We start from the raw sequence: 13,419 nt of genomic DNA, 5'->3' as shown, positions 1-13,419 counted from the left end.
GGGGAGGATCACCTGGGGGTACTGATAGATAACACCTCCTTAGAGTTTACCATGTTCCAGGCACCATGTAACAGCTTTACTTACATTGTCTTATTTGATCCTCATAAAAACCTCATGAGGGCAGTTTGATTATCATCTCCATTTCACAGACATAAAAATGGTGGCCCACAGGTGAAGTCACTTGCCCACTTGTGTCTGATAAGTGGTGGAGCAGACAGAGATTCAGACTTAGGCAGTGCAGCTCCATAGCATTGCTGTGTACTACCCCTTGTGTCCTGTTATTATTCATTCACTGTAAGGGAAGAAGCTCCTCCTCATGACTAAGGAAAGCAATTGGAAGAGGAGTAAATGTTGTAGTGTGAGTTATGCATGGTCATACACAGCACCCACCAGTCCAAGATGAGGAGGCCCGTGGCTGAATCTTTGATAAAATGTACCAGGCATTTCTCTAGTCCAGACTAAAGCCATCATTTTCGTTGACTCGGGTATCCATAATATAAGGTCCCGTTTGGAGACAGCGATGAGGAGTTGTCTTTTTTCTACTTATTTAGGATGTTTTGCAGCACTTACCAATACAGCTTGGATTTGGTAGAACAACATGCATACCAGTCTTCATGTTTTGTGATGTTCTTGGGAAAACATTTTTTTTCTTCTTTCTCTTTAGAAAGTGCAGAAGGTTTTCCAAGTTATGACACAGCTTCTGAACAGCTCCACGAGGCAGGATATGATGCTTATATCACAGGACTGTGTTTCATCTCCATGGCAAACTACCTAGGTATTCACTAAATATGTCTACATCAAACACACAATGGTTCAAGAGTGGCTCTTACCTGTCTCCCTTTTCCCTGGGACCACTGACTTAGAAGTGGGAGGGTTTTGAGGTAGGAATCGGAGGTGATTTGTGGGAAGGGTATGCAACAGAGGGGGTGTCCTTTGACACTTAGCTGTGGAGTGGTACTTGGTAGGTTACTTTTTGCCCCTGCAGAATGATATTGTTCATTTAAATGTATTTTTGCCTGAACTTTCAGGCTTTGTGTGCATGCCTGTGCATAATGTCCTGCTTCTTTTCTTCCGTTAGGTTCTTTTCTCAGTCCTCCAAAAATTCACGTATCTGCCAGATCAAAACTCATTGAACCTTTTTTTAACAAGTAAGTAATCAGAGGATCCCAATCCCCAAGTTCTCTCTTCCTGTGGAGGAGCAAGCATCTTGGGACGTCCGTTAAAGATGACTGGGAAATGTGGTGTCTTTTTAGATGAAATATTTCTCATCTCTAGTGACTCAGATGTTTTTGGAAAATAGAAATTGACCTTTTGGGAAATAATTTATTAAATATATGTTGGTTTTCAAAAAGGAAAACATCACTTCAAGATAGTACATTTCTTCCAAGAGAAAAGAACTGATGATTTTGGCATTTAAATGACCTATAAGGGAGACCTCTTTTGTTCGTTTTTTTGGTGTACCCGATTAGTCTTTAACATCCTTTACACAGGAGATTATTATATATGTTTATATTATTATTTGACTACTTGAAATTTTTTAACATTTTCTAAGATGATTAGATTTCCAGTGCATCCCGAACCCTCATCTGAATGGATGCTCATGTACCTTCGGTGTGAGTTAGGGCAAAGTCTGAGTTCAGAGTATTTTCACAGAATCTCAAGATTATTATTTCAGAATGTGGTTTGTGCTTGTTTGGCACAGTTGAGGTTGGCATTATGGACGTGATCCTCCATCAGACCACAGTTTGGTTCTGTGCCGGAGCCCCAGACCTTTATCCTTAACCCAGCTGTCTGAGCAGAGTTGGTTCTAAGAGGTTCTGGGCAGGCCACAGAGAATAAGGCAACCTACATTGATCACCACCACTGGAAAGACTAACTTAGCGTTGGATTGGTTACATCATTTCCTCTGTGTTCTGTACAGCACTTTACAATCCTATTAGGGCTTTCCTGGGTAGGAATACTGTCTCCTTAGGATGTTTGTACGAATTCAGTGCTCGTACTTAGATGAGATGGTGCAGAGACAGATGTTAATTCCAAACCTGTGGATCCCTAAAGAATTTGTTTAATCTGAGATAGTGAATTTTATCGTATTGTGACTTCTTATTTTTTTGGATCTTTATTCTTTTCTGTGGAAGTTCAGAGGTAAATGTGTGCGACTTTCAAAACATCTTTCAAAGTGGACTAGGTAAGAGTGTAGCGAAGACTGGAAGTTAAGTTGAATTTTTCTGCATGGAAAACGTGTTCTGCTTATGACTGAGTTCCTGCCGTCAATCCAGTTCCTTAAGGGTAAAAAAGGATTTTCTTAGCTCTTAATTCTTATTTTGGAGGCAGTGTTTATTTTTGTAAATCTTTGGAAAGGCAGCCTGTGTCATAGACTATGGGACCCATAGGTGACACTGTTGTTTGAATCATAGCCTTTCCTCGCATTTATATATATATGATATTAAGTTCATTGCTCTACAGTACTTTTCAACTGGGAGAGGTTTACTCATTTCCAAATAATAAAATAACAATCCTCTTTCTCCAGAAAAATCAGTTCCTTATGAAATCAGATGATATATACAAACCAGGTTAGATGTAGACAGTATTTAGTTTATCAGACGTGCATTTGTGGCTAACAGGCAGAGCAATCAAAATAAGCCTTGATTAAAAAGCTTAACTTTCTGGCTCAGTATAATATTGCTGTAATATGCGGGACTATTATTCAAAAGACTTGGACAGTAAATCCATAGCTTCTCTTTTAAATTGGAATTATCTGTCCATTCTGATGTTTTTGCTGAAATTTAGATCCATACCAAAAATAGTTGAATAGAAGGTAGGATTCAGGAATCCTCCTGTGATACTGCACTAATAATTCTTGCCTAACTTGATTTTTGGTCTCTTTTTTCACCCACCTGTGAAGAATATTTTCTTCATCTTTGAAGAAAAAAAAAATGTGGCAGGATTTGAAATGCAAAATGAGAACTGTTTTAATTATTCTATACTAGAATAGGTTAATGTCAAGTACAGCCATCCATTTGCATCCCATTTAGAACATGGGAGAAGCAGTTGCTCCTTTTGATATCTCCTGTGTTAATATTGACCTCATTCTAATTTATATGCAGTTATGATTTATGACATTAAACCTTGATTTTGTCATTTTTCAAGTTGACCCTTTTAGAAAAACATCCAACAGTTGCCACCAACATTACATGAAGTCACTGATTTTAGAAAAATATATACAATTTTCTGAGAATTAATTTATTTTGGCACCAGCCTTTTCTGAATGTAAGCTTTACCAAACACGCACAGTCCTAACATAAATTTGGATGGACATCAAACTGCCCACATAGGCAAATAATACTTTGTTCTGCTCTCACCAGATTTATTTTTAAAAAGTTAAGTCTTGAGGAGAGATAAACCTCACCTATTTCTGCATTATTCCAAATTAGCACTTGGCTACATCACTTACGCCTTTTTGGAAAGCTTTATTGAGTCAACTATTGAGAAAATCCCATGAGAGCTGGTGCTGGAGCAGTTTGCAAAGACTGAATGTAATGGTGCTTTCTGAGTTGTACTTGTCTAGAAGAATGTCCTCGGAGGTTTTTGCATGGTGCCATTTTGTCTTTTTAGTGGCCTGGGCACCTCCATATTCCTCCTTGCTCTATTGGGATGAGGATGAAAGTCCTGAGAGTTTAGCCATGGAAGCCAGGATCAGGCCACTGTGGGTTGCACTCTCGGTTTGTGTTGGAGGCTCTCTGGTCAGTAAACAATTAACTTTCTCTTATAACCGTGATCAATTTTAATCAAAGCTTGGGAAAACAGACTTAAGAGAAGAAACTTTGGTCAAATCCTTTTAGGCTGGAAACAGCTAAAAATATTCTCTGCTTTTACTTTTTATTATTCCACAGAAAGCACAAAATCAGACTTTTACCTTATGTTTATTAACAGCCATCTGTTTCTGTAAGACACCTTGAAACCCTCTTGTAGATAAACTTTTATGAAGGTGTTTTAGGGAGGTTTATTTTCCATTTACCTCAGTTCTTAGAAAAAGGAGCAAAACGAGCAAGTCTCTTATTTTGGCTCTTGTCTTTAAGTGATAGAATTAAAGACAAGGTGCCTGCAATTTACTGTACAGAATTGCTGCCTTATTGTTGATACAAATGTTCTGGATCTGAACAGGATTCTTCCAGAGCTCTAAGTCTTCCTGGGATGATAATGCCTGTGTTCTTTCTAAGTTACGGATGAGGAGACAAGCCATAATAAGGAGTGATATGTCCTTGGACAAATTGTTTCCTCCTCTATAAAATAGGGATAAAGCTACTCGCCTCCCACAAAAGTTATAAAGATTGCATGAAATGAGATCTGAGAGGACTTGTTAGTTCTAAAACGTAGTAGGTGTCAATATATATTATTTTGCTTTCTTGAAATACCAGAGGATTTAACTTGCTAGGAGATACAGAAAAGTAGATGTAGTAGCAGAATGTGTTTTAAGTTTCTTGTTGAATGATAAGCTTAAATGTTTATCAAGTAGACATAAAATTGGAGTTCAGTGGCAGCAAATGTGAAATGTCTACCCTTTAGTGTTTGCTTATGAAAAATGAGATGATGTTCAGGTGTTTTGAATTTGTACATAATGGAGCCAAGATTGCTTTGATTTGGATCATTTTTTAAGTTTTGTTATTCAAATGAATATAATTCAGCACGTTATGGAAGGTTGTGCAGGTTATCTATAATAATCCTAAGTATAGAAGGTAGAGGAATCAGTAATATTTCTGAAGTAGGTCACACCAGTGCCCTCTCCCTCCATGGCATGCAGTTATATGCTGGCAGCAAGTTGGGTTTTTCTTGTGCTTGATATGTAACATCAGAGAGATTTTAAACTGAAGGATTACAGAAAAAGACAATACGAAAGATCAGAGCTGTACCTCCTTTCTTCACAGCCCTCTAGCCAATAATGGACACAGAAAGTCTTATTTGCCCTGTTTATTAGCAACTGCCATTCACACTGAGTGGCAAGGTGTGCAAGGTGGCTAGTGGGTGGTTCTCGGGGCCCACGTCTCTGAAAATGTAGCTGTCTGCCTCTCTCACCAGGATGTAACCTGGTCACCTGCAGGAAAGCCCTCCCTTAACCTTCTGTGGTCCTTCCTGGCCCTCCCTCCTACCAGGAGGAGGCTCATCAGTTCTGCTTCCCAGTGTTTGCTGTCAGTATTTTACACTTTGGGTGATGGATTGAATGTGTCCTTGCTGAGATGCACTGCTCAGGTCAAGTATAAATTAAGTCTTTTGTTTTGAGTGGTACAGTAATTTTCTCACCACAGTACTTCCAGCTTCCCAACATAAACAAGAGTTACAACACAGTTTGTACTGTTTGGAAGCACATGGTTGTGAGTGTTACAACTCTTGCCAGCTACATGTCCACATAATTGGTTTCCAGCTGAATTTAATTTAAACAGCTGTTTGATTGATTTCTCCAATAAAATTTCTTCAATTTGGGAGACTCTAGTGCCAGCTGGAATGTAATCTCTGGGGTCAGGTACCTGGATTTGAATCCCAGCCCGTCTCCTTATTACCTGCCTGATCACGGACAAGTTACATGGCCTTCTGCACCTCAGCCTCTTTGTTTGTAAATTGAGAATCTGAGTACCTCTTTGGTTGGGCTTTGCAAGGGTGAAATGAGCGAATGGATGTAGAATGCACAGTGCTTGCCACGTGATAGGCCCTCAGTCAACGTGCCACGGCTGCCGCTGCTGTGGGGACGTTTATATATTGAGACAGTGCTTCTGTGGACCAAATCCTGGGAGCAAAAGGAGGGCTGTTTTGGTTTCATATAAAACACTGTATAATTGGACCTTTTGCACCATACACACCCTTTAAATAGGGCTTTGTATTGACTTATGAGCCTTGACCATAAAAGGGGGGTGAAGGGGGAAGACTGTTTATAACTAAATGATATTCAGAGAGAAGATTTGAATGTGTGTCTTTCATTGTTGCTTTTGTTTCCCTTTTGAGGCATGCGGTTATTTCTCAGTTTTTGTGCTCTGTAGCATTTTCAGTTGTAGATTTTCACTGGGAGAGGGAAGTAAAGAAATAGCTTCTACTAAGTGATCCACTGAAAGCAGTTTATTTTTGAGCAACTCATTGCTTCAGTGGGATTTTAATCCATTAAAATTGTTGATATTTTGGAAAGACCTGGGGCGTTTTTCTTTTATATTGGTATTATTGTCTTAAGTTTAGATCATTTCTTGGCACATAAACCTTGGGACATGTAGCTGTTCCAGGACCTCAACTGAAGTTTGCTTATAAGAAAGGCCACAGGGGCATAGTGAAAAGAGCAGAGGTTTCTGGGTGGGTCAGCTTGGGTTCACATCACACAACTCGGGCAATCTGTTTGGCCTCTCTGAAGCTCCATTTCCACATCTGAGAAATGGGGCTAATAATGGCCCCTCTGTAGGGAGGCTCTGAGGCTGAGCGGTAGCATCTACAGAACGGCTTAGCTGAGTGTGTGGTATGTTGTACTTGTATAGACAGTGTGGTTGTTATTGTGACTTTCACCACAGTGAACCTCCAAGAAAAGAAGGTGCATCTGGTGTTTCCTTGTATTGTGGGGGCAGCACAGAGTGGGCTGTGTACTTGGCCGAGTGTCCTTAGGTAGCATTGTTTCTGTTCTGGCAGAAGGGCATGATGCCAGTGGAATCTTTTTTATCACGAATGGCAACTTAGAAGCCCCTTAAGACACGTCATAACTGTCTTTATATCTTAATTAAAAAGGTCTTGCCATGAAGTTGGATTATGAGTGAGAAAAAGAAAATGTCTGCCTTCTGTGCTGGTCACACTCAAGTGTATTGAACCTTACCGTTTGGGTGAGGCTGTGTCATTTGTGAGGCAGTAAAGTGAAGCACAGTCTCCTCCATTCATCCGCCACCTACAGCAGCTGTGCTGTTTGCGTCCTCTTCCCCAGAAGCCCCTGGTAATGCCAGAACCAAGGAAGTCAGGATATGCAGGATGGAGGCAAACTAATGGCAGATAAGAGTCATCCACAGGGGTGATTATGGGACCCTTCATTTCCAATTGGCTGGGGGAGATGTTCCTTAATTTTTTATTAATGGTGCTTGAATAAAGGAGTAACACATAATCTTTTAAAACATAGTGTCCTCTGCTCCTTAGCTTCTACCAAAAATGGATCTTAAGCCAGGGAGATGGAGCATAACTCATCATAAACTGGTTAGAAGTGGACTGCAGTGCTGTTAGGGACATTACTTTTAATGAAGAAGGGCCTAGGAAATAAGCCTTTTAAAAACGGAGCTCACTTGGAACTTTCCCCAGCAGTGCCCTGGAGGTAAAATCCCAGCAGTGCTGATGCTTAGCGCAGCCTCCCAGACGCATAAAGTCTTGAAGCCAGTTTTCCCTTAGTTTATTATGTTTTTTCTCTAGTTCATAAGATGTATTTTATCCTCAGATTCCTTAAAGAAACCCCTTATTTTGCCTCAGAGTCATGTTCGTTTCACTTTTGGTTCCCCAAATTGCTGAGATAAAAGAATCGCCAAGATTGGCTTGGTTTGGTTACTCCACAAGTTCTTTAGTACACAGATTTTCATAAAGGTAAAAGGCAGATGACTGTAGAACATTAAGTTATTCTTAAGCGTTCCGTCTGCTGTTTTACAACTGGGAGCTAGTGCTTATTTCCATGACTTCTTCGAGGAATACAGTGTTTACTTCAACTTGATATTGCCTTATCTCATTTTTACCTTGAATTCTTGATTGCCAGAAGATTTATTAGGTAAGACGGTTCTGTTATAAAGGCTGCTTATTTATTTATTTATTTTTATTTTATTTATTTATTTTCCTAGGATTTATTCACACACCATACAATCATCCAAAATATACAATCAATTGATCACATTACCATCATATAGTTGTTCATCCATCACCCGCTCTACTTTTTTAACATTTTCCTTGTACCAGAAAAAATGATAAAAAGAATAAAAGATAATAGTGAAAAAGGAACACTCAAATCATCCCCCCACTCCTGCCCCATGCCATTTTTAATGTATTATGTCCCCCAAAATGCCATTATTTTTGATGTAATCTTGTGTGGGCAGACATATTAGTGTTGATTAGATTGTAATTCTTTGATTAAGTGTTTCCATGGAGATGCGACGCACCCAACTTTGAGTGATAACTCTGACTGGATGATTTCCACGGAGGCTTGGCCCCACCCATTCAGCATGGGTCTTGATTAGTTCACTGAAGTCCTATGAAAGCTCAGACAGAAGGAACGAGCTTGCTACAGCCAAGAGGGACACTGAAGAAAGCATAGGAGCTAAGTGAGAGAGGGAGCTGCAGATGAGAGACAGTTTGAAGATAGCTGTTGAAAGCAGACTCTTGCTCCGGAGAATCTAAGAGAGGACAAATGCCCCAAGAGCAACTAAGTGACATTTTTAAGGAACTGCAGCCTAGAGAGGAATGATCTGGGAGAAAGCCATTTTGAAACCAGAACTCTGGGGCAGATGCCAGCCACGTGCCTTCCCAGCCAACAGAGGTTTTCCGGGCACCATTGGCCATCCTCCAGTGAAGGTACTCGATTGTTGATGACTTACCTTAGACACTTTATGGCCTTAAGACTGTAACTTTGTAACCAAGTAAACCACCCTTATAAAAGCCAATCCATTTCTGGTGTTTTGCATTCTGGCAGCATTAGCAAACTAGAACATGCCCTATTTTTTCCTTGATTTTTGCCCCCATTTTTCTACTCATCCATCCATACACTGAATAAAGGAAGTGTCATCCACAAGATTTTCAAAATCACACTGTCACCCCTTGTAAGCTACATTGTCATACAATCATCTTTAAGAATCAAGGCCACTGGGTTGGAGTTTGATGGTTTCAGGTATTTACTTCTAGCTATTCCAATACATTAAAACCTAAAAAGTGTTATCTGTATAGTGCATAAGAATGTCTACCAGAATGACCTCTCAGCTCCATTTGAATTCTCTCAGCCACTGAAGCTTTATTTCATTTCATCTTGCATCCCCCTTTTGGTCAAGAAGATGTTCTCAATCCCTTGATTAAAGGCTGCTTTTCTAAGAAACCTTATAGGGCACCCACTGAGGAAGCCTCTACTTGGCTTTCTAGCTCTATGGCCACTACAGGGGCTGTCCAAGTGCCACGCCATTCCAAGCTTGTATTTGCTCTGGTTACTTTGAAGTACATTTCCCTTTGGCTTAATAAGTTGTTTATCAAGATTAAAGAAATCACTCAGTACTTGGGTGTACTTAAGCAGCTTGCCTCCTCCATACTAAGGAGCTGCATTAGTGTACTGGGGCAACTGTAACAAATGACTGAGACTGGGTGGCTTAAAACCACAGAACTTTATCATCTCAAAGTTCTGGAGTCCAGAAGTTGTAAATCAAGGTGTCAGGGCTGTGTTTCCTCTAGAAGCTCAGGGGACAGCCTCTTCTAGCTTCTAGTGGCCCAGGCCTTCCTTGGCTTGTAGCCGCATCACTTCAGTCTTTGCCTTTATGGTCGCACTGCCTCCTCCTCTGTGTGTGTCACGTCTCCCTCTGCCTCTCTCTTATAAGGACACCTGTCATGGCATGTAGTACCCACCTGGATATTCCAGGATCAGCTCCTCATCTCAAGAGACGTAAGTTTGTAGTTCATCTACTAAGACCTTTTTTCCGAATAAGGTAACGTTTCCCAGGTTCCGGGGATGAAACATGGACTTATCTTTCGGGGATCCCCTGCTACAGGCATGTTAATAGTGAGGTGGCATTCTTAGGTGTTCCTCGCCTTGCATTGGTCGTGGCCAGGAGCAAGCAGACAGTAGTTATTTCCACGACGATTTAGGGTCTAATTATGTCACTCAAGAGTTTTCAGTGTACTCTAAAAAATTTAGTATAGCTTCCAAATATCTTACCCATTGAACACCTTCCACTCTGCAGAGTACATCACTTACACTGACTGTAATTTCTGGCAGCATCCCTCAGAGGTGGGTGACAGTGTCCCTGTTCAATTGTGAGACATCTGCGTGGGGATGCAGGAGTGGCAGACAGGGTCTAACCCAGTCTGTCCTTGGCGAAGAATAGATTCTTCCTCCAGAGCACACAGTCTCTAAAAGAGACAATTCCGTAGTTGGTTACACACATTTTTTTTTTTTTTTTTTTTAAAGACAGTGCCAGTATCTTTGAAACAAGATTTCTTTTTCTTTGTGTTTGGCCTGAACAGTAGTTTTAAAAGATGTTGACTTTCACTGTTGGATTGTTGGGGCTAGTTTCCTCTAACATTTAAAAATCTGTTGTTTTACAGGCCCTGCAGATGTTGCCTTTGTATAATGCTCTGCTTAACATTTTTATTTGATGTAATTTGATATGGTTCATTTGATGGATGCTGTTCAAATGAGTGCTGGTTTTCTTTCTTCTTTTTTTATTCTTTTATTTTTTGTTTCTAGTGTTGTGTCTCTCTTTAAGATAGGGCATGAGTTGGCTTCAGGACAAATGTCTGGTAACGCTCTATTTGTCAAAACAGCAAGTGACTAGAATGACAATTGTATCCCCCCCACTTGAGTGAAATTAAAGTAACTGATGCCACAGTAACTCCCTTCTAGCTAGTGGTTGCCCACTTATTTTACACAGGAGCTTTAGAGAGCGAAATAAATGAGCTTGTTTTGTGAGAGATGTCTGCATGCTTCCTACCCTAGATGATAAAATTAGTTTTTTATAGCACATAAATATGTATAATGATGAGCCCTTGCATACAGGGTTTTTATGAAGTGCCTTTACTGCTGTGCCCTGAAGGAAATACCAAGACTATTTGCAAGTAGAGTAGAGCTGGTAAGTCATTAAAGGTTTCAATTTTCCATCGGAAGGTTTGGGACTTGGGCTGAGCTACAAATTAATTCACTGTTCAAATTGTGTTGAAATTAGATTTTACTTAACATTTCTGTGTTTCAGTCTTTAGTGTTTTGAAGGGGGTGCAATTTTACTTGGAAATCTCTTTTTTGAGATAAAGGTTTTTAGGAAGAAAAGTGTAATCTCAATGAAAGCAGATAAATGAAATGCAAATTTTTACTGGGTGAGTGAAATATTAGGTTTCTGGGAGGAAGAAAGAGTTTGGGGATTGAGGTTTTTCCTTTTGCTCAGGAAAGAAATCAGAATAAGTACTATTCTTTATTAAAACCTATCATGACATTAGAAGTCCCTTATAGACCATTCAAGCCTGTGTGTATACATGTACACAAGTGTGTGTGTGTTCAAATCTGACAGTAGGTAAAACAAGCCCCTTATATTGAGACACCTCTGAGGTCTCTCAACCCTGAGCTGGGTTGATTCAATGTTTTTCCTGATGATAAGCCTGCTGTGCAAGTGTAGATGTGGCTGGAAAGCCTGATTCCCTGATGGCAGCTCTTTTTTAAAAATATATATATTAATAAAATTAGTAAAATAATGAATGAAAATTAAAGGAACACTTTGGATCAAATTTTAACAGACGATCAAACATTCATCTAAAAACTTTAGGCTAAAGTTTAAATATTTAAAACAAGCATGACTGTTACATGATACCACTTTTTTTTATAGTCTAAATTTTAATTACCCAAGAAAGAAAGATTGCCCAACAGACATAACCTTTAACATATTAAGGTTTTCTTTTTTTTAATCATATTTTTTTATTGTAGAATATAATGTATATACATAGAAGTGATAACTTTCCAAGTGCAATTTGTCAAGTGGTTAGAGAGCAAATTTCAAAGAATATTACAGATTACGTTTCTACAGTTTCAGTTATTTCCTTATTATAAAATATAATGTATATACAAAAAGGTGATATCTTTCAAAGTGTGATTTAACAAGTAGATATATAGGAAATTTCCAAAGTTGCTGTGAGTTATAGCACCCACAGTTTCAGTTATTTCCTTATTGTGAAATATATATATATATATAAAGGTATAACTTTCAAATTACAATTTAAAAGTATAGAACAAATTTCAAAGGATGCTGTGTGTTACGGTTCCACCATTTCAATTCTTTCCTTATAGCTATTCTAATACCCTAGCAACTAAAAAAAAAGAAAATTATATGAAGATTCAGTATTCATAATCCTTTGTTAAATTCCATCTTGTCTGTTGCTACCCCTTCCTCTAGTTTAGTCATTTTCCCAATCTTCAGGGATGTCTAGGCAGTAACCACCCTAACCTGTTCATGTTCATGTTGAAAAGGGGTGTCAACTTTATGAACAAAGGGGACACATGTAGATGATGTTCTTGAAGAGGCTATAGCCTCTACATTTTGGACTTAGTTGGCATAGGAGCTCCCTGAAGGATTTGTTTCTGACGAATAAACTTAGTGAAACTTCTGTAGAGTCTCAGATAGGGATTGGTTATTCTTTAAGGTTTTCAGGGCCACTGTTGATTTGGACTTACACATTGTAGTCATTTGGCATATCTAGGTGAAGCTTGCATAGGAGTAATCTCCAAGACAGCCTCTTGACCCTATTTGAATTCTCTTACTCACTAAAACCTTATTTCTTTTTGCCCTTTTCCCCTTTTTGGTCAAAAAGGCATTCTCAATCCTTCGATGCCAGGGTCAGGCTCATTCCCGGGATCGATGTCCTACGTCACCAGGAAGGGTCATTCATCTTGGGAGTCCTGTCCCATGTCGGGGGGAGGGTGATGAATTTATTTGCAGAGTTAGGCTTAGAGAGAGAAAGTCCACATTTGAGCAACAAAAGAGGTTCTCTGGAGGTGACTCTTAGGTATAATTGTAAGTGGGCTTAGCCCTGCCCTTTAGAGCTATAAGTTTCACTCGAGCAAGCCTCAATATTGAGGGCTTGACTTACATATAGTAGGGGATTCCTAAGTTCACATAGCATATGTTAGGTCCACGATACTCCATCCATATCTCACATTATCTTCTCTGAGTTGTACAGTCCTCATCACTCTCCATTTTAAACAATTTTCATGACCCAAAACATCTCATAGCTCTTTTCAGCCCTTAATTATTTGTGATGGCAGTTCTGTTTGCATTGCCAACATGTGTAGGTTATCTTTTTTGATCTGTGGCAATACAGCTTTCTTGCAATTCTTCCAATTGAAAATTCAGTCTACCCAAAGGTTTTTTCAGACAATCTCATTTCTTGTATCTGGGCTTCATAAAAACTGATTATATGGAGCTATAATTTAATCAGCCCTTAGAGCATTAAAAAAAAAATTTCTGGAATCTTTACTTGTACGCTGAGCTCTTGCTTCACATATATATCCTCGGGTGATTAATGTTCCTGCTAAGCATCTAGATTCACCATTTCACACGGAGGCTTTGGAAGTAGCTCACAGACAAAGCCATGTGTGAGAGTAATGGGAGGCTTTGGGTCTGAGTCCTGTTTCTGCCTCCATGGTAGCTGTGGGCAAGCACCAAACCTGTAAAAACCGGCTTCCTCATTCCTTGT

The 13,419-nt window shown here is 39.4% G+C and overlaps 1 protein-coding gene across 4 annotated transcripts in view; it reads left to right on the top strand.

The window, feature by feature from the left end:
- The window catches only part of PARN (poly(A)-specific ribonuclease), a 235,949-nt gene that overhangs the window by 54,467 nt on the left and 168,063 nt on the right, over positions 1-13,419 (top strand). For all 4 annotated transcript variants that reach the window (XR_005213538.1, XM_037814217.1, XM_037814216.1 and 1 more), the window contains exons 17-18: positions 665-775; positions 1,079-1,148. Coding sequence is in view for 3 of the 4 variants with exons in the window: in XM_037814217.1 (XP_037670145.1) it covers positions 665-775; positions 1,079-1,148 (181 nt within the window). In the remaining variant the exon portion in view is untranslated. The remainder of the gene's footprint in view (positions 1-664; positions 776-1,078; positions 1,149-13,419) is intronic.

Source organism: Choloepus didactylus, chromosome 21 (assembly GCF_015220235.1).
Source record: "Choloepus didactylus isolate mChoDid1 chromosome 21, mChoDid1.pri, whole genome shotgun sequence".
NCBI lineage: Eukaryota > Metazoa > Chordata > Mammalia > Pilosa > Megalonychidae > Choloepus > Choloepus didactylus.
The sequence above is the reverse complement of the archived record's forward strand: the minus strand, read 5'-3'. Positions and strand labels throughout refer to the sequence as shown.